General features: G+C 37.4%; 1 protein-coding gene and 1 non-coding gene across 3 annotated transcripts; one reads left to right on the plus strand and one right to left on the minus strand.

Moving 5' to 3' along the window:
* Nucleotides 1–21,322: 21,322 nt before the first annotated feature.
* On the minus strand, nucleotides 21,323–21,433 carry trnal-caa (transfer RNA leucine (anticodon CAA)). Its single transcript has 2 exons — nucleotides 21,396–21,433; nucleotides 21,323–21,368 (listed from the first exon to the last, which is right to left on the minus strand). It is a non-coding gene; the product is annotated as a tRNA-Leu (tRNA).
* A 737-nt stretch (nucleotides 21,434–22,170) lies between these two features.
* On the plus strand, nucleotides 22,171–25,541 carry LOC117379514 (syntaxin-2-like). Of its 2 annotated transcripts, XM_033976237.2 has the most exons (8): nucleotides 22,171–22,509; nucleotides 22,588–22,687; nucleotides 22,968–23,042; nucleotides 23,386–23,462; nucleotides 24,131–24,239; nucleotides 24,932–25,005; nucleotides 25,076–25,213; nucleotides 25,304–25,541. In XM_033976237.2, the coding sequence occupies exons 1-8, from the start codon at nucleotides 22,477–22,479 to the stop codon at nucleotides 25,484–25,486; spliced, it is 789 nt and encodes a 262-aa protein (XP_033832128.1). In that variant the 5' UTR covers nucleotides 22,171–22,476; the 3' UTR covers nucleotides 25,487–25,541. The 2 variants fall into 2 exon arrangements, with proteins under 2 accessions (XP_033832128.1, XP_055081591.1); XM_055225616.1 differs by lacking the exon at nucleotides 22,171–22,509 and having other exon boundaries at nucleotides 22,593–22,656.
* The last annotated feature ends 545 nt before the right edge of the window (nucleotides 25,542–26,086 follow it).

A 26,086-nucleotide genomic window follows, 5' to 3' on the forward strand; every position in this document is an offset into this window, starting at 1 on the left:
GGTGGGCGCTTAGCAACGCTGTCAATCAAACCTGTTGCTAACACTAGCGGACTGACCTCAGTGAAAGAAGGCACCTGATTTATTCGCTATTACTGTTCATATCTTCATTTATGGACACAATAGCAAAATAAAAATATCAGAAATGTAAAGGGAGTTAATACAAACATTTTAAGACCAAAATGATGACTCTGTTATGGAGAGAGGGGTAATGGTTTTTCAGTGTGAAGTGAATTGGAGCCAGAGTCGATGGAGCCAGAAGGGCGCCCATGCTCACTTCTCATTTGGAACACAGTGGCTTGCAGTTTTGCTATGTCCAATTATATTTACAGTCTATGGTTTTCTCTCATTTTTGCATGTGCTAATATATTGTGTGGACGGCTTTTACACAGAATACTAACATTTAATAACTTTTATTATTATTTCTTACTTGTTTTACTTGTTTTTGCTTCCCCACACCTTGCCTAGAGAGTTGGAAATTAGGTTTGCCGGCAAAATGGGCACATTTACAGAAATGTTCATTAATATGTGCTATTCAAAAAAAAAAAAAAAAAGAATACATTTAAATCAAGAGTCAGCTTGGAAATTATTGTAATTGATTTTAAAAAGTATTGCTGTTGTAGACAAGTGTGTGGTGATGGTATTGTCTATCTTAAGATTAAGAATATTGTACATATTATTATGCAAAATCAACTGTTATGAGGTTTAACTGTGTTATAATGCTTTTTCCTCATTGTGAGTGATTGATAAATGTTTGATTGTCCAGCAATACAACAACAGACAACATTTTAACAGGAAATCAATGGTCTTGTTTCTATAATTGAGTCATTTATGCCATTGTGTGTAACTTTTAAGCCAAAAAATAGACTAAAATTTAAAAAAAAAAATTCAATTTGGTTGTATGTATTGTACTGAGCATGCATCCAGAACATACTTGCATCTCCACAAAACTGACTCTTATTTGGCCTGGAAGAGGTCCTCCTGTTTGTTTCCATTAAAATGTTGTTCCTTTGGTTATAATCTTCCACAGTATGGCATAAAACTATCTATCTCCATCTAGAATGTTCTGAAGAATGGCTTTCCGTGCCACCAAAAGTTGCATACTGTACATTTAAGGTGAATATGGCAGTTTACAATAAACTCAACAATCATGAAAAATTATGATTTACAAGTATTACCATTGTTATATGTTCCAATACAGACAGTAGTATCTGTTTATTTGCTCTATGAACCTTTTCTGGTGGACCATCTGCCACCTGCTTCCATGTCTCCATGGAGATCTCTGCGGAGACAAACAGGCCCTGGCCCTCCACCAGAAAAGTTACACGATGCTATAATACATTTTTTTTTTAATCTCTTAATCCATTGCAGAAAGTTAGTAATGCTATTAACCTGTCAGTTTGCAACAATTTACTACAAGGTTATACTTTTTAAATGGATGAAATATCCTGCAATCAACAGCACGCCTAGATGGGGTTATGGGAAATCTGGTCATTCTACTTATCGTACCAAAGGTGTCCTGGGAGGCAATGGAGTGAAGTCGTCTGGGTTTAAGCTGGTGCACACAGGGCTGCCAATGAGCCGAAGAGCCTACCACACAGAGCAGTGTTTTGGGTCTGACTCAGTCCATATCTTCACTCAGGGTACTCTCCTATTCACTCCCCACTCCCTCATTTGTCTAGTATTTTCTCTCCTGTGGCTCACCGGACCATTGGTCTGCCAAAATCTCACGACGTACACATTTATTCTCTTTGGCTCAAAGTTCTCCGACAATGGTCCCTTGCAAATCTGCCCCATTAAAAGTGCATTCATTTGTGCTCTAATTGGAAAAGAGTTTTAATGAGTGAGAGAGATTGCTGGCCACCAAACCAGACACAAGGGAGTCTTATTGCCTTGGAAAAAGCTGTAGAAATGGTGTGTTTGGCGCTGTTTGTGCTGTGCAGGAGGGTCAATAGAGGAAAATTAACTTGGTGAGATGTTTGTTGGTATTTGTTAAGGAAGAAGTAGGAAATCACAAAAACTTTTACCACATCTTGTAGTCTGTGAGTAAGATTGGCCATGGATAAAGTGTAAATGGCCTGGGATCTAGAATACACGCTTCTTCAACACTTTACCGAGTGATTGACAGGTGGGTTAGCCAGTTGGGGACATGCATGAGCCATCCGTATCAAAACAAATATGGCTACTGGCAAGGAAAAAAGATCACAGGACACTGAAAAACATTGTGGATTTCTGCAGAATTAATCAGATGGCCTATTTTTTGTAGTTTAGTTAAAGTATTATTTCCAAGGTTTTGCTCCTAGTCATTATGTTTCTTGATGCTATCCACAGGTGTCCGTTCACTCTTATTTTGTTTTTTTTCGGGAGCACAGGGTTTGGTTAAGGGTTTTTTCCAACATCGTAAAAAACTAAGAAGAACCAGCAAGTTTTACAAAGCATTGAACCCTTTTCTTTGTTTCCTGTGTCCTTGTTAAATGTTTCGATCCACTTTTGGGTCATAACAATAGTGAACAATGCAGACAGTGGACACATACTTTTACTGTGGATTGTATGAGGCCATAGAAACAGGATTAGTCATAGCCACTTTCATTCACAGTGGATCCAACATGGTTCATTTTTGGGAAATTGTGAGATACAAATTATGCCAAAGTGGTAGCCAGTTTTACTATTCAACTGCTCCCCTCTGATTCTGAAAGTTCTGTAAATGAATTTCACAAAAAAATAATCATACATTTCCTTGCAAATCAAGATGGATTCTTGCTATAAGAATCTATCTTTAACCAACCAATGACAGGGCGGCACTGTGGTTTGGGGCTCATGCCAAAGGTGAAGAACCCAACCCATCCAAAACAAATATGGCAACACAGACAAACGCTAAGAGGCTCCTATGGACTCTTTTCAGCAAAACTACACTTTAGAGAAATACCAGAAAAGAGCTTGTGTCATAATCCTCTTAAACTATTCAATAAAATTTGTCTGATTGCTTTCAACCAGAGAAACCCCATATTGATGTCCTTAACTGGTAGAGCTGCAAGATTAATCACAATCAAATTGAAACTGCAATTTGAAGAGTTGCAATTATCAAATTGAAAAAAATGTAAGTAATGTAATTTCCTCTGCAAAACAAACAATGATCCTCTCTTACTATGAAAAAAGCTGCCAATCTTATAGTTTAGACCTCCAGGAACATGTTCTGAAATACATAGTATTCTAGGATTAGTTTAATAGGTCTTCTCTCAGTTCTCTCATTTTCTTCTTCTGGACAGGTTTAAAATATTAATGTATTGTAATTGCAATATTTAGATTTCTTTTTTTTTTTCAATCATGTAACCATATTTATCGATACATGCTTTATATAAAAAGCCAAAAATAATAATATAATATAGTTTGAGTAGCATGTGTAGGGAAAATCAACTCAAAACTTCAGTCTAAGTGAACTTTTCTCAAACTGGAGGTCGAGCACACTTGTGGTATATTTGCTGATATTTCAGTACAACCTCTTGACATTCAACCCACAGCTTGTCCAACTCTTGTAGAGCGCTTGATTTCCCCTGGACCAAGAAATCGACATTTAATCTGGTATTTACTAAACAAGACTGTCAATATACACAAGGGAACCACAAGGATCAGTGAGAGATGTCTTAAACACAGTGGTGATTGGCCAATAGAGGGAGGGTCAGTCAATCAGTCGTATGTGAACATTTCCAAGATTATATGAATTGTAGTAATGAAACTTGCAAACTGCTTTTTTCCAACGTGTCAATGCAGACCTCCACCAAGGCCATATGCCATACGTATCAGATGCAGTGATTGATTGTTTTCTTTTTTTTTTTTTTTATTCCAGTTCATTTTTATTTTTATTTTCATATTTTCATTTATGCCATTCTGCTGTCAGACAAAAGCCAAGCAATGTCAGAAAAAAATAACATAACGAAAGGAAGCAGCAGAGATTTTGCAAAAGTCTACAAATCTGAGAGATATTTTTGAAAGTACATGCCAAAATTTACTTTTAAGAGCTCAACTTTACTCCAACAACCCTAATTTTCACCAATCATGGCACACACACACTGCTCTTTACTTACTTTGTTCCCCATTTTTATATTCTTAAACAGTGATAAAGGTGTGTTGAAATGAAATGAAGTACTTGGTAACCTGATCTGCAGCTAGCGGTGGTCGGTGACAGGGAGGGTACAAGCAAAATCTTGTTTAGGGCCACCAAATGTCTAAAACCGGCCCAGTGTGCAGATGTCCACAGGTGAGCTTAGACAGATACAAATATTGCAATTGAACATGTCCAAAATATTACACAATGATACACGGCTGTCGTATATCACAGCTGCATAGTAGACAAAAGCATATTACATCTTCTCACGATGTCTGGAGTGAGTGTGTGGTCTGTGTTACCTCCATTGGTTTTGCTGTCTGTTCACATCAGCTCACACCAGTGCTTTCAGGTGCCACCTCTGCATGCCCTCTAGCAAGTCCAGCCCTTTGTACAACGTCAGCCATTCCACCTGCCCCACACTCAGCACTGTCCCATTAACAGCTATGCACTGGCCTACTTAAACACAAGTCTAAACTTTATCCCCATCCATTTTTTATCATTCGGACTGACGTGATACAGTTCTGGGATTATAAACTGCAGACTAAGTGAAACATTATCCAGTATAGAATTTTAGATATACAAACTACTTCAGTATTTATTTAGTACTTTAAGTCAAGCTGATTTGGGACTGAAAGTACAGCATAGTTCAATCCACTCACTCAACTTAAATAGCATGTAAAAATATGACTGTCTAGCGCTTTTCTCTCACAGCAAGAAGGTCTCAGGCTAGTTCACATAGCAATTTCTGGGTTTTTTTTGTTTTTTTTTCATATTGGCTATTTTTTCTGCAGTTTGTTTCCATGGAAATGTTGTTCCTTTGGCTATAATCTTCCACAGTATGGCATAATCAATCTCCATAGAGAATGTTCTGAAGTATGTTCTTACAGGTTTGCGTGTGCTTTAATAGAGGTTTGATTTGTTTTCATACCTGACAGTTTTGAAAAATCACTAGCCGTTTTCTTCAGCTGATTTAAACAGGTTTTGGCGCTGTCTTCCTACCGACAGCGCCATCTGCAGTCCAACTTTTTCAGGACAGTATCCCAGGTGCGTGAGAGTAAAAAAGCCCCCTCGTCTCAGTTTAAAGTCTCATGGGCATGTTTCCGTTTGTTGTCCTCTATCCCAATGATGTTTGCTTCGTTTCAGTCCGTAATGTGGTTCTCTCTTTTACGATGGCTCACACATATCCACTCAAATGAATAAAAAAATGATTGCAGAGACATAACATTTTTCTTGCAATATTAAATCGTCCTCATAGTCAATAATTGCTTGTAATAATATCACAGTGAGATTGATTTCAGATGAGATGACATGTAAATATTGTCTGATCCTAGTTGGCATATGTACGCAATCATACATTTTAATAACAAGCTTCATTATCGAATTCAACCAAGTAATTATCATTGTTATTCATTATGCTAACTCTACATTAATTGTGCAGAAACTCTCCCCTTACCCCACCCCACCCTTGCCTTCTCCCTCTGCAAAGATTGATGCCTCCCAGTCACTTCTAATAAGCCACACTGTTAAATCATAATGATACTTTTAGGATAGAGCAGTGTAGATCATTTGGGAGAGCGATGATTTATCACGTCTTAACCGCATCCACGCAAACACACACGCGATGAGGCTCAGAGTGAAACAAACTTCCCTTCTACCACCTTGCAGCCACTGACGATTCAGTGCTTCCAGGAGCTATAAAATACCCCCATTTTCATTAACCCTGAACTGAACCGGAGTGAACAAGAAAAAGGGACTTGCGCGTGACAAAATTTACAGCCACGCCTTCTGGATGGTTTATGCCGCTGAGATTTCCAGAGCATTCAATTGGTACAGCAATAATTTAGAAAAAGCTACAGTAATGGTCTATTTTTTCGGTCTTTTTGTAGGACAGCCAAATGGGGTGAGCATAGATAGCATCCCGTATCGATGCCTGCATTAGAGGCAAAACATAAGCAGCGAATTTTGAAAAACCTGTCCTCATTTGCCTGCGATAGTGACACTTCATTCCATTAGGTGTAAGTGGTTGGAAATGCCATTAATACATAACCGAGCATAGCCTAGTATAGCAATGCCAGTAGAGCTAAAAAGCAGGTTTTTATAGCCAATTCCAAGCTTGATTTTGCAGGGTATGGCTTCCCCCTTTCCGGATCTTCCCGATACCTAATTAGCCAGGGTCTGCCGATCCTTGGACAGTGGTAACTGTGGCATGAGATCTGTTGCATGTACATGTAACCTTGCTTGGCTTGTATATTCTGTTTGCTATTCTTTTGTATGCCATGAAGATTTCTTACAAAATAAAGCTACAAAAACAAAAAAAAATGCCAGGGTCGGGTCTCGAACTAGCACTCTCAACTCTCAAAGCTTTTTTTTGGGAGTTGGTTTCTCTGCTATAGTTACATCTTTACACTTTGGCTCAATCTTGTCATCCTATTTGTATAAAGTAAAGATATCCAGTAGGGGGAGCTCTTTCATTGAACTGAAAACATTTATTCTATTTTAAGACTGACATATATAAATATATAATAGCAAGAAAGAGAAAAATGTGACGACCGTGCGGAGGTATCCACTGCAGTTTTTGATTTAAGTGTTAACGAGTTCAAACGCTTAGTAACGTCTTCATTAATAGCATAACCCTAACTCCTAACCCATTCCATTAGACACAAGTAGCCATAATGTATAGCATCGCAAGCAGATGCTGTACAAACCCCCCCAAACCATTTCATTCTCAGTGTTTTTCAGTGCATCATAATTCATTATCAGCGTTGGGTGGTGGTAATGTAAAAGTTCTGCTGCATGGATGGAAGTGAGGATTAATATGAGCTCTGACCTAACTCCATATACATAACCGTATTTCAATTAAACTGGATTAAGAAGGCTTTCTGTAGATCCATGACATTGCAAAACCAGAGTCTTCAGCTGCAGCTTCAATTCTAAAAGTTGTTTTAAAGGGTCTTTTTAAACTTACATATACAATACACATTTCAGCGGAATGAAAAAGTGGGAAAAAAATCTAAGCATTACATTAAAGGGCCCATATTACACTTCTGATCATGTTATAATGTTGTTTCCTCATCGAAAACCTACCTGGACTTGTGTTTAGTTTCATTCACACATGTTTAACCAACAAATCCTGCATATTTAGGCTGGGTTATTCTCTCAGATGGAAAACACTCGGATCCACATTGTGATGTCATGTGGTAAAACAGGGAGTGCTTCACTGTTCTTTTAAACACCACACACCTTCACCAGAATCATTTGGATAATTTCAGCCCTGGAATTGCCAATCTCTACTCAACAAAAGGTAAAAGTTTGGCTGTTAACTCGAAAACTACTGCTTCACGGGAGAGAGCATTTTGAGCTTGAGAGATGCAGCCAAACTAATAATGCAGCTTTATTAAAAAATGTGTGAATAAATGATGAGGTAACAACATTCTAACATGGTTTAAAGTTCCCAAGAGTCAATTTTGCCTAATATAGGACCTTTAAAATAGTTCCATACATACAAAGATGAGTAAATGCAAGATAAATTCACATAATGCCATAGTGTGGAGCTTTCCAGACCAGGCAATAACATCTCCGTTGAGACAGGTAACAAACACCCCCCTTCCCCCCCATAAAAGCTAAACAGTGTACCTTTAAGCTGGCATCCATGGCAATATAAACTTTATACTTTGATGACTATCTGTTTTTATAGGAGTTAAGGTGTTGTGAATTCCAAATCCAGGAAATAATGGTTTATGTTGTGGCTTTTTACAAATCCTTAGACGCCTAATATTTACTGCAAATGCCATATATATTGGAAAATAAGTGAGAGTTGCTTTGGGAATTGGGAGTAGTTGCTCCTGAACTATTGAATATGCCGAAATAATTACTGTATCCTTGAGGCCTATAGACTACATTTCCTCTAGAGGTTATCAATGTGAGACTTGAGTTACACTTACAATGATTGGAAAAAGGAGTAGATAGTGTTGCTGAACAGCGTAACTTTGTATTTTAGACAGCTTCACAAACAGATTTTTTTTTCTTTACACATGATTCCCAAATTGTGTCATGTTGGAAGGGTATGATCGGAAAATAAAAACACGTTAAAGTCATGCATTATGTAAACTATGTAAACTAGCCTGGACATTCCCACAAAAAATAAAAAGTTTTAGTTCTAAAATTAGCACAATTCTATAGCAAAACAAATGTGTTTTTATGTAGTGCTTCTTAGACCTCAGAGCTTTTCCTCGTTCAGAATTGCTCCACGTGTTGACTATTTGTTTGTCACTGTGTTTTTTACTGCTCAAACTAATTGGCCTTGATGGGATTAATAAAGTCATCTGAATCTGAATATGAAATGAAGGTTGAACTGGACATAGAAACAGACTTTTAGAGTTTAAAATGTACTTTCTGGAGCGTTTAACCCTCATCAAAAACATACTTGGAGTTGGAGTTGTATTATGCTATCTTCACACGGGTTTCATTGATCCATGAATCCAAAGTTATCTTTTGTGCGCACTTAAAAATGCTCTGTTTGCATTTTGGCCAAAACAGGTAAAAATACGGCCTTCTCCTACCGAGTTTTTAAGCCCATAAGCCATCTCCAGAGTCATTGTGCAGTCAAATTATGTTCACAGTGAATGCATGTTTTTTTTTTAGCATAGCATGGGATTCATTTGTTTATTTCCCCATTGTTCATTCCTAAATGCCTCACTGGAAATGGAGGTATATTTTTTGTTGTTTTTCACATGTAGACATTATTTTAAATTAGAAAATGTGAAATACTTTTCCCAAGCTAACTACAGGGTTATTCTTTAAACCTTCATTTTTTTTCTGCTTTCTACTTTTTCCTACATATTTACTATTTACTTTTTAAACCTGTTATTATCTAATGATTTAAATTACACTCTGCTCTCATTGTTACCTGATATTCATGGTATAATTCCAAAATACTGCCATGAGAAAGAAACACACCTTGCAGATGTCTACCTATCTACACCATGGTTTCCAAAAGCTAAGTATGAAATTGCTTCATTTGCTTTTGTGAAAAGACCTTATTTCCTTTTTGATAGTGTGCCTTCAACAGTTTTCATAGTCTATCATCTTTTTCTCCCAAATTAATCTGGCTAATGGGCCCAGCTCTTGTGCAAGTGAGCAGAACACAAAATACAACTTCAGTGCAAATATGTGATAAATGGAGTTTATATGCAGAAGTGGGCAGAGTTGCTCAAAATTGCCTAAAAAGTAAGAGTAACGCAGTAGTAGTACAAGTAATTACTCAATTAAGAGTAAAAAAGTATTTGGGAAAACTACTACTCAAGTAACTTAAAGAGAATCAGTCAGACGTTAATGTAGTTTAAATTACAAAACATTAAAGGGCCCATATTATGCTATTTTCTGATGTTATAATGTTGTTTCCTTACCAAAAACATACCTGAAGTTTTGTTTTATTCACACATGTTTAACACACAAAGCATGAATATTCAGGCGGAGTTCTTCTCCCAAACAGAAAACACTCCGTTCCACCTTGTGATGTCATGTGGTAATACAGGAAGTGCTCCACCTTTACTAGTATCATTTGTATAATTTCAGCCGTGGAATTGCCCATCTCTACTGAACAAAACATAAAAGGATCTGTTAACTTTTACCTACAGCTTCATGACATCACAAGGTGGAACAGAGCATTTTGAGATGTAGACAGACTAATAATAAAGCGTTACTCGAACCACACACAACTCCAGGTATGTTTTTGAGGAGGTAACAACATTAAAACATGTCTTAACGCTCATAAGAGTCCAATTTGCATAGTACGGGACCTTTAAGTAATGGACGAAATCTTGTATTTTCAAAGGATAGGCATGAGAAGAAAAAAAAAAGAATGATATCTGCAGTAGCGTTGTAAGAAACACAAATGTTCAAATCATTTAATATCGTCAACATGAAGCGTCTGTCAAATGTAGACTTGCTCAGTGGGAAATTTTACAGCAACTTCAATAAACTATTACTATATTAAGTACGAGTAAAGGTACACTGCTTGAAAAGTACTCTGAAAAGTATAATTTCTTGAAAACGTTACTTAAGTAAACGTAAGTAAGTACTGCCCACCTATGTTTATACTCTTGTCTTAAGGGATGGAAACTACTCAAGGGGAAAATCCATTGAATACAGCTTGTAACACAAAAACAAGCGTGCACAGTTGATACAGACTCTGCACTTTTCAAAGCTGGAAATGCCTGTCCTATGTATGAACCACAAACCTCACCGTGACACTCTTTAATTAGCAGTAGATCAGTGTGAGTGGCAGGGCAAAGCATTATGGGATTGACACATACACACACACATTGACACACTAATCTTCTAATGCTGAGATAGGAGAAAGTGGAGGCAGTGGAGCTGAAAATCTCCACTATTGAAGATCCACAAAGATACTGTGTGCCTTGTGTGCATATAGACTGCTTTCAGCCGTGATGGTGTGAAGCCCGAGACAGGAGACATAATCCAGTTTGAGATTGAGATTTTGTTTACGTTTTAATCATAAATGGATAATGGCAAAGCATGTCGACCAAGCAATGTGCAACCATGTGAAAATCAATACAAGAAAGTTGATTTATTGCAAAACATACCGTTAATATCTATTTTGTTAATTGTTTTCCTAGGTTTGAAAATTAGTGTTTGGCAATACATTCTAAAGGTTGGTTTGGACAAAATGCATGTATTTTTTTTGTTTTTATGGTTGTTTTATCTACCATCTGTTTCCTATTTCTTAAAAGCATGAGAACGAATCAGCTAGCAGTAAACTTTTTCAGGTAGTTTGGATTTCACAACAAACATTATATCTTAAAATTAGTTTTAAATACAATTCATTTCATTTTTCCCATTCAAAAGATATACTTTCTTTTTATGGTACCTGTCCAAATTTTTCATCATTCTGAAACCCATGGATATAATATAGCAGCAGCATTTCCCCACAGTATATTCAGATATACAGCAAAGTCAAGCATGTACATAACACTGTATGACAAGATTTCCATAAACATAAAAAAGTAATTAAGGCTATTTAAAAAACGATAGGATCGCCTCTCCCTGTGCATTAAACCCAGCTTTTCATGGCTAAGGTAAAGGTCATATTTGAATTTTCTTAGGCAGGTGGTGCACATTGTGAGCAGATTAAAGGAAAGCTAAGCATAATTCTCATTCATTAATTTCTTGTTAACACCAGATCCTGCTGAGCCTTGCCTTTAGCCTTGATCCTTGAGAGAAGGCCTGAAGGAGATCCGTCATCCACCATTGTGTCAGCCTCTCTGTCAGATCGCGCTGTAATGAGGCTGGCAGCAGCTGCTCACACACTCTGTTTGCTGAATAATACATGTGATGGGCCCAGAGCTCCACCAGTGAAACTAAAGGAACAGATTCGTTTCAATCAGGTCCTAACTACACCTTTTGGACTCACTATTAAGAATACAATCTGTACATTCTTGATTTGGTCTCTGCTAAAGAGCTGATTCAGAACACCTGGAAAGCTCTCTGTTTGATGTCAACATTGCCTTCCCAGTGGTTCTGGTTTAGGTTAAAAAAAAATAAAATACTGGCGACTGAACTACACAGTGGATGAGGACTTAACACCTCTAGGCTGGTTCTCCAGCTAGGTACTCGTGAATTACTTTGCTCAACGAGATGAACTTGCAAAATGTAGTTCACAGACTCCAGAGAATCCATCCTGCGCTCCTCCTGTATCTGTATTTGGGCTCAAACCTGTGGTTTGGGCGGAAACCAAAAGTGATGCTCTCAGACGAATCAAAGCAACCTGACAACACTGACTGATGTCCTTCAGCTTTTTTTTTTTAGCAGAAATACTGACTATTTTGTTTGTGAACAATGTGCAGAGGGAAGCGTTTTTGTGGACGGGAAAGATGTCTCAGTTTTTCTCTGAACTGGATTTAACAAAAGTTTGATTTCACAGCTTGTTCCCCTGTGATTCTTCAGACAAAAAGCGTGAAGTAGTCGTCTGAATGTTCCACTTTTTCCCGATTGTTTCCATGTGACGTCTCCCAGAGGTTATTCAGGGAATGGTTCATTCCCTGGTGAACCATTAACTATGGTTAACTATCAACTGTGTGTATTTAACATTTACAGTATTAAACTAAATTAAATTAGCCTTTTTACAATTTAAATTTTTTTTTTAATAAATTCTCCCCATTAGTATTCTAGTGTCTGCCCTGCAGCATGTATCCCAAAGGCTAATATTTGAAATACTTTTATGCTCCCTCTCAGTGACTTGTCTATAAATATGAATTCCCTACAAGAAGTACATGTCAGCACTGAAAAGAATACAAATGACTATTATTCTGTTTCATCTTCACTTAACCTCTTCTCTGGCCTGCTCATTTATCACAAAGACATGCGTGCTGAAGGATGACAAACTCACCAGCAACCCGAGGAGATGGGTGGCCATACATGATAACAAATACATTATAGAATTGTATTTTTCTCAGGCTGCAAATGTCATCTTGGCTCGTCTTTACTGGATTTTCTTGAATAAGCCTTACTTACCCCTTCTGTCATCCCATCCAACACCTCAATTAATTCTCTTTGTCCAATATTTTCCTTTTGAGTGTTCCATGTGTCATATTGCTACAGGCCAAAATGAATAAAAGATGCAGGTGAGAGGACAAGCAGAAATGATTAAAGACACAGGTGATAAGAGAGGAAATACTGAAGGAGAATATATATGGAGTAAAATGGCCATCTGGGAATAGGAGAGAGCCAAAAGTACCTCAGGGAGTTCTAATATCAATCAGGAGGAGGACACAGTGATTAGAGGGACGAGCTAAAGAAACTACCATTCACTAAAGATCAAGAGGAGTTACCCGCGGTTAAATGACATGAAACCACTATGTGCTATATGCTACATGTGCTATGACATTACTGTGATATTAGCACCAATTGTTTAGGTGCAGAAATGCTTTTTTCCTATTCACCTTATTCTGGATGTTGTCGTGGGAGCTGCCATCATCATTGGGGTTGTATTTTTCCGCATGGGGCTGCCGATTTTGACAGTAAATAAGTTCTATAGGGAGGACAAAGCCGTTTTAAAGCCTCCCAGAGAATCAGTGCAGTGTTGACTTGTTGATCACATGAACATTAAGCAGTTTACACAAATCAGGGTACTTTATATCATGTTTTTGAGGTGAAACTTTTTTTTTTAAATTAATGGGATTTCCGCTTAATCTGAAGTGCCACCACAAAGAAAGTGCGGTTTGGAGTTTTTAGGACAAAAAGTGGGTAGGGTGGAATAAAAATCTGTCAATAAAATCTGTTACACACAAACTTTAGTGGGATTAATGAATATATGAGGTGCATGCTGTGAACATGTTGGACTGTAGTCATAGAACATTTTCCATTCATTGTCCCACATTTACTTTTTCTTCATATAGGGACACAGGAAGGACGTTGGGTGAAGTGTCTACCCCAAGGACACAACAACATTATGCAATGATCTGAGAGGGGTTCAAACTGTTGACCTTTGGGTTTGTGGATGAGTGATTTAACCTCTGTCTAATCTGTTCCATATTTTCCCTTGGTTTTAGAGATCGCATCATTCAAAATAATCTTCATTAAACATCAATATTCCCTGCGTGCCATTATGCCTGTGTATAAAAAATGCCTCTCAAAAAGCTGATGAATACTATCTTATTGGGCAACACAGTCACAAGTGATAGCCCAGGAGAGTTCAGTCTTTGTAAAACCCCGATAAATGAAAAAGTTAAAGTATTAATATTGTTTTGAGTAGCGTCATGCCTGGATGAGCAAAAAATGAACTTGCATGGAATATGAATGCAGACGCTTGTAACTACACACAATATGGGATCTTTAAGGTTCAGGAATGGCCACCTACCATCACAACAGTCTGCAGCAAACTATAGAGCACTTTAACATTCATGTGATGGACAAGCCTGAAGCCCTACACCACGCAAAGACAATGTAATTCCATCACCCAAAGACACTCTCTTTCATTCAAGATCACATTCCTTAAGTAAACAATACAGTTACAGTAATGAGTGTTGGTTAAAACTACACTTTTCTTTTTTTTTTAAAGACATTCTTGATTAAGAACAAGGCAGTCTTGCCATACGACATTGCCATCTAGAGGTCAAATCAGGGTAGAGCCTGTGATGTAGTTTACCTATAGACCAAATGGACCGAAGGAAAGTTATTCTTGTTTTGGATACTTTTAATGAATATTTTTGAGTAGCTATAATCTTTCTAAACACTTTATGATTTTTTTTTCTTTACAGATTACATTATGATTTGGAAGATTTTTTTTTGTTTCTTTTAACACCACATGACATTCCTCACTCTCGACATTAGTTATTACTCAGGCAACATTTACCTTCTGGTTGGAGGGCAGGTCTTTACTAACTGCACTACTGTCATTTCCCTTTCCACATTTTACCACTGACAATGCTATTGTTTTTTCATGATCCTTTACATTTTCTTCTTCATGTCAGGAATCCATTGTAGTTTAAACTCATTTTGAGATGGTCTGTCTGCAGTTGTTTGGACTTATTTACATTTTTCTCTGCCAACTTCCTGTTTTTAGGCAGAGAGCAGCGAATTTTCATTTATAAAAATATGTGTGGACAATTCACAACTCATTTGGATGTGACCCAGGTTGAACTTACATCATTGTGGAACTGTTAATGAGCTGTAGATTTTATTACAGCAACTAGTATAATAGATTCACACTTTAGGATTTAAAAATGTCAGCTTTGTTTTGCATGATTTCAGGGCGATAGATACGTTTTATGCCATAGTGTGGAAGATTATAGCCAAAGGAACAACATTTCCATAAAAACAAGCAGGAAGAGACCCCCCTCCAAGCCAAATAAGAGTCGGGTTTGTGGAGATGCAAGTCCACTACATTTTCAGTTAAATACAAAACAAAAAAACAAACAAAAAACAAAACAAAAACACGCATTCATTCATACATTCACTTTATTCTACTTATCTAAAAGGGTACATAACAAGGCTTTAATTTGACAGAATTGGTTAACAGAGATGTTGCTTTTTTGTCTGTTTTGCTTGCCTTCAAAATTCCAGACTCCACGGGTTAAGTCTGGAATATCTGATATTGATCTGTGTAAAAATATAAAGAGATGTGATTGTGGATTTCCAGGCAACTGTTTTGTTTGTACTGAAATAAGATCAAACTTAAGCCACTTCAGCCTAACAGTTCCTGGAATAATGGATGATGCCAAACAAGTGGAGGAGCAACTTGAGAAGCAACTAACACAAATGCAGGTTTACTTAAAAATAGGCAAATGAAATAAATAACTGGGTATTTCCATCCATCCATCCATCTTCTTCCGCTTTATCCGGGGCCGGGTCGCGGGGGCAGCAGTCTAAGCAGGGACTCCCAGACTTCCCTTACCCCAGACACGTCCTCCAGCTCCTCCGGTGCGACCCCAAGGCGTTCCCAGGCCAGCCGAGAGACATAGTCCCTCCAGCGTGTCCTGGGTCTTCCCCGGGGCCTCCTCCCGGTGGGACATGCCCAGAACACCTCCCTAGGGAGGCGTCCAGGAGGCATCCTGAGCAGATGCCCGAGCCACCTCAGCTGGTTCCTCTCAACGTGTAGGAGCAGCGGCTCTACTCCGAGCTCCTCCCGTGTGACCGAGCTCCTCACCCTATCCCTAAGGGTGCGCCCGGCCACTCTGCGGAGGAAGCCCATTTCAGCCGCTTGTATCCGCGATCTTGTCCTTTCGGTCATTACCCAGAGCTCATGACCATAGGTGAGGGTAGGAACGTAGATTGACCGGTAAATCTGGGTATTTCTTGAAATGAAAAACAGCATAGAAGGGTCAGTTTTTTAAAATGGGAAGAATGTGTCTCTTTCTTCATATCCTCCAGTTGTTCTGGATTATTATTGGAACAGCTGACTGGATCTACAAAGGCCTATGAACAGCTATTGCACTTAGATATACTACTTGTTTTAGTTTCACCTCAGTCAAAAAGTAACTGTATGTAAAAAAAAAAAAAAGAAAGAAAGAAAGAAAAAGCTGTGTATTCCTCAGAGCAAAGTTGGTGCATCATGCCACTGCTAATCACTACTAGCATGCTAACAGTGCACCAGCCATACTTATTGAGTCACAAAATGCTTTATAAACAGATGAAGACAAAGCATAGTGGTCTGATTGTGATCTTAAGAGGAATTTGTGATCTTAAGAGGAACCATACACTGACAAAAATCAGGTACATCCTATAGACTGTACATACAAATGGACATAGCTAACCTGCTAGCGACAGCATTTCGAATAGAAAGTGAGCACTTTTGGCTCCATCGACTGCTGCTGTCAGACTCGTCATTTCGGTCATGTTTGCATTGACCCGTTCTACATGGTCCTGGTATTTTTATTTTGCTATAGTGTCCATAAATAAAGATATGAACATTAATAACAGACAAACCAGATGCCTTCTTTCCTCAAGGTCGCTCCTGCTAGCGTTAGCACAGGTTTTGATTGACAGTGTTGCTAAGAGCCTACTCCTTGCTAAACCAGCGATGCCGGCGGGAAGGGACGTTACCTTCAACAGTATTGCTCTAGATTGGCTCTTTGGTTGCCATGATACTCGTGGATGGCATTCCAAATATGGAACTCGGCTCCTATATTCACAATTATAACTGCTAGCCTCGATGAGCTTCATGTGGCCTGAGCCGTGGGTGACATCACACTCCCTTAGTCCACTTCATACAGTCTATGGTGCAGCCCCTTTAAGGCTCTTTTGTATTCGATCGTAAAGTAACAGTACAAATTGCAGAATGAATAGCTGAACAGTTTGTTTGCCAGTCTTCACATCTGCTTATCATGTCTGTGCATGCCCCAGGCGTGACTCTACAGCTCTGGATAACATTTACTGGATTTATTTTCCTGTCCGTGGCATCTCATCAGCGTTCTCACACTCCCATACTGTACGCACCTGCCATCGTAGATGATATGCACGTCTCCCAGCAAAAAGACCTTGTGAGGTGGCCTTGTTCAACTAAATTTGATAGAAGGCAAAGTAAATAATAAGCCAACCTTTGACACAGCATATATTTTACACTCCGCTTGGCAGAATAAAGCATGTTTTTCAATATGTGGTGCATATTGTGACTTTCAATTCACTTCTGTTTCTCCGCTGAAGTTGAAATATACTCTGGCACAGTTCTTGACATGGTCTGCACTGCAATACACATTTAAGGTGCACTATGTAACTTTGCAGGGTCTGCCACCTGATTGTATCCATGGAGATGGTATTGTTTGCCTAGGAATGCACTTGTTGCTATGGGTGGTGGGGTTGCCTCTTCGCAGATTTGACATGTAACTTGGCCTGGTGGTATCACCGACTTGTCTCCATGGAGATATACAGAGAAGTTTAATGCCATACTGTGGAACATTCATCCAGCGGATAATCTATCGGAAAAGTCACATAGTGTACCTTTAAAGGGGGTGTAAGTAACACAACCCCTTTACAGATAAGTAAAACTGTTGTGTTGGCCATACCTGTAAAATGTAACGTGTTTAATTCATTTGTTTTAACAAAGATGTTGCATTTTTAAATTGACCTGATCTGCACTGCCATACCAATTAAAGGGCTGTACTCATTTAAGTCAAATTTGTTTTCTTGCAGTATAGATATTGTAAAAGCAGCTCTGAAAGTTGCTGGTGAATATTTGGATGCTGGGAATGGCCTCATAACATGAGGATAAATGGAACCACTGCAACCCATTTAAAATGAACTAGTTCTGTTTTTCACGTTTTTAAGACTTTAAAATCTGGTATAGTGTCTTTAACTTAAGTTGTACTGGTAATCAGGTTATTTTACTTTACAGCTGTTTGCAGACTAAGGTTTAATAGCACTTAAGCCAAATAGCCTACTGTTGTTGTGCCATTATTTTTTACTACATTATAATATATACTAAGATAATTTTTTTTTTTTCTATCTTTGATAATGACTGGAAAAATATAATCTTTTGGGAGCATATTATTGAGCAAGCCTCGAACAAAACTGGAAGCTATACCCTGATCAGAACTCCAAGAGTATTATGTAGCTGCTTTATTCCCAGCATGACTGCACTTTCCTGAGGTTATTTCCACTCAAAAGCCATTCACTCCCCAGGATTCTTCACAGGATCTAAAGGTAAAGACAGATGCCATACCACTGTTTCACAGCTTTTATGAGATATAATTGAATGAACCCTTGTTTGATTCGTAATATACATTATTCCACTTAATAAAACTATTAGACATGGGAGATGTATCAAAAAATAGATAATATCACAATTGCTGTTTTGGAGAAATGAAAAACTGGAATATAGAGTACATTGTCTATAATTATTAGTTTTTGTTTTTTTTAAAAATACTTTTGTGGTTCATTCTATGATCTACAGTATTTACGTTTTGTGCTATACTTGAACTTCAACCAGACATTTATATTCACATTTTAGTCACTTCCTGATGCACTGTTGATCACATGTCTGAATATCATTGTTGAGATTATGCAAAAAAAAAAAAAAAAGAAGTCAATATTGTCTATCCCTTTATCCTCTGAACATGAGACTCTATGATGGTGATGTCATCCTACTGCTCCATGTAGGAAGACAGCACCAAAATTTAAATCAGCTGACCAGACATGTCACAGCAACATCATGTAACACTGGCAACCGAAACAAGGTATGAAAATAAATACAAGTCCAACTATAGAATCTCAAAATCATTAATAATGTGGAAACCTAATGAAGCAAACATGTTAATGAAGGGATGGACAAAAATGATGACAAAAATGAATACTCAAGAGCTTTTATTTATGTGTTTGCATAATCTCAGACAGACATGCCACAGCAACATTACGAGACCACTCTGAGGAACAGATTTGACTATAAGAATCTCTAAATCATCTTCTACTAGGTACTAATCCACTCTTATGGATGGACCGGCTGTGAATGTGTCTATATTTGTATTCAGCCTGAAATCTCACACAATCTCATAAAATGTCTGTCTCTTATTCAAAAACACTCAAACATGGCAAGTTTTGTTCTACAAGTCTAATAGCTTATTACAAATCCCATTCTGGACACTCTGAATAACATCGTGAAGTGCATTTTCGATTCAAAGTATAGATAGTCTAGCATGTAGCCCTCCATCCACTTAACTTGACACGATTATGGGAAATGGGGTTTTTAATCATGAAAGTGAAATCTGCATTGAGGTGGGGGCGCTAACCCTGTTCCCTGTCTGCTCCTGTGATTGGATAGACCACTTATGCTGTGTGACCAGAGTGGACTGACTTTTATAGTCCAATCCATGTATGGACGGAGTGTCTGCTGTGATGAGATATAATGAAAATGTAACTGTGAAAGAATGGAGGAGGCCAAGTGGATAAGTAAGAGTTCAGGGCAGTCATTTAGTGTGAGTGCTTAAAAGGCCAGGGTCACACATGGTCACTAAAGTTTTACTCACAAGTTAGTGAAAATTTAAGCTTATATATATATATATATATATATATATATATATATATATATATATATATATATATATATATATATATATAAAATTGTTTCCTCCTTGAAGAGGAAACAAGGAAAGCAGCCACGTCCAAATACCTCAGACGAGTGAGGCAAGTCCTAAGGAGTCAGCTCAATGGCAAGCACAAGACCCAGGCAATAAACAGTTATGCCCTGCCAGTAATCAGATACCCAGTAAGAGTCATAAGCTGGTCAAAGGAGGAGATACAGACCACAGATGTTAAGACCCAAAAGCTCCTGACCATGTAAGGTGGGTTCCATCCCAAATCCAGCACCCTGAGACTGTATGCAAGCCATAAGGAAGGAGGCCGAAGACTAATGAGTGTGGGATCCACAGTCCAGGATGAAACATCCAAGATACATAAGTACATCAAGGACAAGGCCCCAATAGATGACATGCTCAGTGAATGTTTCAGACAGTGGAGCGCAGAGGAAGAGGTGCTGGAAGAACCAGTATGGAAGGACAAGCCCCTGCATGGGATGTATCACCTATTTACTGTTATTGCTTTAGAGTCATAAATGCAGGGTTAAAAAAAATTGTGAGAGCAGGAGAGAATCTGTTCCATAGCCAATGGACCAATTTAAATATTTTTAGATCCACAGTGCAGTTGATAATTAACACAAAGTAAATGAATGATCACATGTGATAGTTCAGTATGAAATACCAGAAAAACAAAACCGTAATATTTTTTTTTATTTAAGTATGTTTTAGGGTGTGCATAGAGAACGTCAGAGCTACTTTAGGACGAGGGATAGCTATGATTTATTTCCAGATATTGAACTTTGTAGATAGGTTTATGGGGAACATGTAAACTCCACATTGTCCAGGAATAAAAACCTGACCTTTTGGCTGTAAGGCTCCCACTTCGCTAATGATGGAGTCCTAATTACTTATTCTCAGCTCATTATTTTTAGGACAATAAATGCCTTTCCAATGAACTGCACATGAAACCTGTTCACTAAGTGCAGACACTGTGCTAGAGAGGGAGAAAACATCATTTAGTTTGAATTAAGGCTTTTGCATCTTTAACATTTTAATAATTAGGAGAGGTTATATTCACAAGCAGAATGAAGAATAGGCCTAGTTATTTTACATGTACACTCCTTAAAAGTTGTTGCATGCTCCACCATTGCATTCAAGAACTATCTGACTCTCATTTTATAAAATCAGTCATGACAAGAGTGCATTGACCCACCACTTGGCGTACGTATTAGGAGCCATATGCTAGTTTCCAAATGATATTCACGTCTAAAAATACGTTTACACACTTAAAAGAGTAAGTCAAATTGAACATTGACTTACGGCTGTTCCATGGGTGAATTATTCCGTTGGCCAGCTGCAGCGGTAAAGCTCCATGTTTCAATGGTTAGACTGACATCTAGCGGTAATGATGACAAACTCCATCCACTGATAGAGCATGGCGCAGTATCACGCTGCATTCTATCCACGTGCGATTCATTCTAACAGCGTCAGTATGAAGTGCGACTTCATAAGCCTAATTGACTAAAACTAGATTTAAGTTTGTTGACCAATGCAGATATAGGCAATTCCTCCGCCAAAATCAACAAGTGTTCAACTATTGTTAGCTGTAGCTATATCATAAAGTTTAATTTTATTTTACCTTGCCTATTATCAGCAATTTTTCGGTCTATTTTGTCACCGTTCACACTAAAACTGATGTCAGGAGTGGGATTTGAACCCACGCCTCCATTCGGAGACCAGAAGTCCCTGCTCCACGGGAAGGAGTGATCCTTGAGTCTGGCGCCTTAGACCGCTCGGCCATCCTGACGTGCTCGAGAGAGTGTTCTGTCATGAACATAATGGAACAACAGACTTTATCGGCTAGTATAATATCTAACAGCCTATTTATGGTTAAAGCCTACTGAAACCTGGTTAATCAAAGGCTAGGAGTATAACTTTACTTGTTTAACAGATAATAGTGTCTATCTGAGTGACTCATCAATAACGTCAGAAGTAGCCATAGTTAAGTCGACAGCGCCCTCTGGTGGTGAATGCTAATACCCACACCATAGTCTACAAATACCTACCTCGGTTTATGTTATTGTAAATTAAAAAAAATAGGCCTAACACCATATGATTTTTCTTTTTTTTTCTCAATAAACGTACAGAAATTGGAATAGCAATGTAGGACAACCATAGAGGGACGAGTGGTCACCGTAAATGCGCTGTGTGTGTAACTTCTGACTTTCTCGCTGCTAACGTCCACGAGGAACTTCGCATTTCATAAAGAACTTTGTCTCTTTTTTCATCTGTAAGTTTTATGGAAAAGAAAGATTATATAAAACTTAAAATGTAGTAGACGATCTAAATCTTATGGCCAACCCCTAGTATGTTTTTTTTTTTTGTTTTTGTTTTTTTTTTCTGTATTACTTCCTAGTGATATGTCTGTTCTGACTTGTTGTATACTTTTATTATTAGTAAAAAAAAAAAAAAAAAAACTTCCACTACGAACTAAACGTGAGTGAGGTCATTGTTTGTGTCCGTTGGGGTGAGGCTGTGCGCATGCGTACTTGAGTTCTTTGTAGTAGCAGGTGTGCGCTTTGCAGGTGACGGTTACTACTTTGTAAATAACAGCCGTAATAGCGACCATCAGACAATTTTTTTCACCACAGAATCGAAACTAAGTGCTTATTGTACCCTTACCCATTCATTACAGTTGTATTATTTAGAGATATTTGGATTTTTCGCGCAGAGGAAGTCCAGGGAGTGGCTAACCAGCATATGGCAACATCCCCATTTTAAAAGGAGGCATTTTGAATTAGTCTATTGTGATCTTTTGGGTACTTTTTGTAATCGCAGAAAACTGAAACGATGAATGCAAAAATAGAGCAATTCTTCAAAACGGTAAGAAGCAATTTGGTTTAATTTGATGTAGCCTCGAGGTTTGTTTTTACATTTGGCTTTAACTTGATGTGCGCGCAGGTGGAGGATGTGAAAAGTCTCATCGACACTATTACCACCCGCACAGAAGAAGTGGAAAGGATACAAAAAGTAATACTTAACAATCAAAATAATGACAAAAGTGAGTTACAGTTCTCTTAAGCTTTAACCTGGATGGACACGTAGGTCGTTTTGTTTATTCTGTATACAGATAAAGTGGGGAAGGGACTGTGCAAATAGCTGGGTCATAATGATGTATTTACTTGTATGCACATTTTAAGAACATTCATGAGGCTATATTATTTCATTAGCCTAATGTCCCATTGCTGCCATAGCCTTTAGCCTATCACTATTTATCTATATGTTTAGGCTCAGCAAATGCATGTAAGATTATATTGAAATATGTTGTATTTCCTTTTTAGAAAACACACAGGAGCTGGAGAAGCTGAACAAGGAAATCAAGGAGTATTCAAATCAAGTTCAAGTAAAGTTGAAATGTAAATTAACACTATTATGTTTGTGTTTAATTAAAACTAGTCACTACCTGTAGTTAATTTCAAAATTGGTGATATTAAAGTTTGTGCTGTGCCACAACTACAACATGTAGAACAGATAAAAGGAACGCTGTGTTCATCAACTTCATTGTGACACTCAAAACACATTTGATAGGCAAATTAGAATACAATGAAAACGCATGTCAGTGTGCCAGTGTCCTGAGCTTGTTATTACAATGAAATTATTTTGAATGTAGAGATTTGTTTCTCACGCTTTTCTAAACTGTAAATGTAGGCCTTATTAATTAGGCATTATGAAAAAGTTGACCTTTGTCTGATTTCACAGCCATGCAGAGTGACAAGAACTGCACAGATGAGAATTGTCAAAGTGTTTCAGTTTTCCAGCGAATTTACAAGAACCAGGTATTGCATGTTACATCATTGTTTTTTTCTGTTTTTTTTTTTTTTGGTTTTTTTTTTACATATTATTTGAACTGTATTATTGTTAGTTTCAGATTCTAAAATGTTATCATGACACTTTCAGATGGGGGACAGGAGCAAGTGTAACATATATATTATTTTGAGAAATGGTTTGACTATTTTTTTGAATGCCTAAGCCAATAGGAAGCCTTTTATTGGTCATATAGTCCAATAAGAATTGGCTTGTCTCCTCTGTGGGAGCACTGTTATAACAGTTATTACTGTAATTACTACATTACATGATAGATGAACAATATGTTTTCAGACTCAGTATTTATCAATGCACCAGAATGGATTTTTTTCTTATTTTTGTGTAGTTTTAAGCCTATCATGTGAGATGTAGATTGTCTAATAATTAACATCAATGACGTATTATAGATACTAGAATGAACAACTAAAAGTTTTATTGTTTTATTTATTTATTGCTGATATCATTTTTTATGTCTTTTCATTTAGAAAATAGTTTATTGAAATTATCCTGCCTTAAGGTTATTGTGTCAGTGGTTTAAAGTAATTTCAATAATATTGTTTATCATGAAAATGTTTGTAGCAATATATAGCCTAATGCTCATTTCAAATGTTTAAATTTTGAATTACTTTTGCTTTTCCAGCACTCCCACCTGACACGGAGCTTTGTGGAGGTCATGAGGAGATATTACAGGGCACAGACAGACTTCAGAGAGAAATGCAAGGCACATATCCAGAGGCAGCTGGAGATTGGTGAGTGTCCAAACCAGAATGAGCTCACCTTCATACTGCTCGCTGTCCTTCACACGAACTGTACTTCGACACAAATTAAATGTATTTCTGAAATCCTCTGCCAAAGCGCTGTCATTGACTTGGACTATGTCTATAGAGAGTCTACTCTTTTGAAGTTGTTTTAATATAATTGGATTGAAGTGTTTCATATGATTTTTGTTTTTTATATTGGTCTGATTATTACTTTCTTTGGTGGGATAGTACCTTTGGTCATAGTTTTACATGAGCTGTTTGTGAAGAAAAGGGGAGAAAAAATGATAGTAGCAATGAGTTTTAAAAAGTATCCCAAAATGCAAGGATCATTTACGCATAAGGAACAGTTAAACATTAATTTAAGACAATGAAGTGATCATATATTTTATAACTATTGTGTAAATTGGACAGGCTTTGGCCTTTGTTTAGAGTATGCTTGCCTCTACATATGTCACATATGTCACATATTGTTGCCCGTGTCTAACCAGGAAGTAAAATTATAAACTTCACCATAATTGTCAAACTAGGGAAAACTAAGTAGGATTTTTTTGTAAACTCTTAAATAAAATTAGGCTGCCATGTTTTCTGTGTTTTAATGAAATTATTAGTCTCACTTGTCATATACACTTAAAAAGGAACACAGAGGTGAACTGCTCCTTATGCTTTGCTCTTTAACACAGTGGATAAAGTCACTACAGATGAAGAGTTGGAGGAGATGCTGAATTGCGATAGTCTTTCAATTTTCATATCTGATGTAAGCCAACCTATTACATTTATTTTTTGTATTTTCCATTTTCAATTTACAAAACTATATTTCCACACAGATTAAATGTGAATCGAGACTCTCAAGCCAGGCTCTAAATGAAATTGAGTCTCGCCATTTTGATCTCATGAACCTGGAGTCTAGCATCAGGGAGTTACATGAAATATTTACAGATATCGCTTTGCTGGTAGAAATTCAGGTAAAATTGATTGTCTTTCAAATATTACAGATCTTTTTTGACAAAACCATTAAAGACCATTATATGTGTTATGTCTATGTTTTTTACCAGGGGGAATTGATGAACAACATTGAAAAGAATGTGATGAGCGCAGCAGACTACACAGGCCGATCCAAAACAGAGACTGATAAAGCAATCGAATACAAGAAAAGCACATTCAAGTTGGTTCCTCCAGTCTTCCTGAGGTCTTTCCGGAAACACTCCAAGACCTCTGAGCAAAGCACAAAGCTGTAGCTCAACTACGTTATATCTTTGTTTTTATTATTATTATTATTATTATTATTATTATTATTATTATTATTATTATGCCCATATGGTCAATTGATTTCAAAATCTCTTATAAATATGTTATAGCTGTTAAGTTCTCATATTTTAATTATATTTTAGGCTAAATATTTAATTTTCTTTTGTGATCTGTCAAGAAGAATGAGAGTATTTATTGGTAAAAATTGTAATTTAATTGTGTAGAGGCTAAAGAAGTCTTGTCTTAATGTTAATTGAAAATTGTCCACAATCAATACTGAAACTGGAGCTTTCTTAACACTAGCTAACTTTGTCACGTTCACTCACCGTGTCCAGTAGGGGGTGTAGTTATCACACTGAAGTTTTTAGTTTGTCCCCTTGTTTATCCATCTTATGTTCACAAACAAACTTTGATTTTATTTTCAACTATTAAACTGTTGTTGTTGTTTTTTATAATAAGGATGTCTGTTGAATGTAATCTTTTCTTGGTGGTAAATAGTTGCAGGTAAATCAGATACTCCTGAAAGAGGCCAATAGGCTACTAACATTTGCATATATTAAAAACTGTATTTTAAGAACAATGTTATCAGG

This window comes from Periophthalmus magnuspinnatus, chromosome 12, assembly GCF_009829125.3.
Source record: "Periophthalmus magnuspinnatus isolate fPerMag1 chromosome 12, fPerMag1.2.pri, whole genome shotgun sequence".
NCBI lineage: Eukaryota > Metazoa > Chordata > Actinopteri > Gobiiformes > Gobiidae > Periophthalmus > Periophthalmus magnuspinnatus.

Bases quoted from the DNA above. Each gene is read 5' to 3' on its own strand.
- LOC117379514 (XM_033976237.2), top strand. From the start codon at position 22,477: ATGAATGCAAAAATAGAGCAATTCTTCAAAACG. The intron at 22,688-22,967 runs GTGAGTTACAGT...TTTCCTTTTTAG, and splicing joins CAATCAAAATAATGACAAAA to AAAACACACAGGAGCTGGAG. The intron at 23,463-24,130 runs GTATTGCATGTT...TTGCTTTTCCAG, and splicing joins AGCGAATTTACAAGAACCAG to CACTCCCACCTGACACGGAG.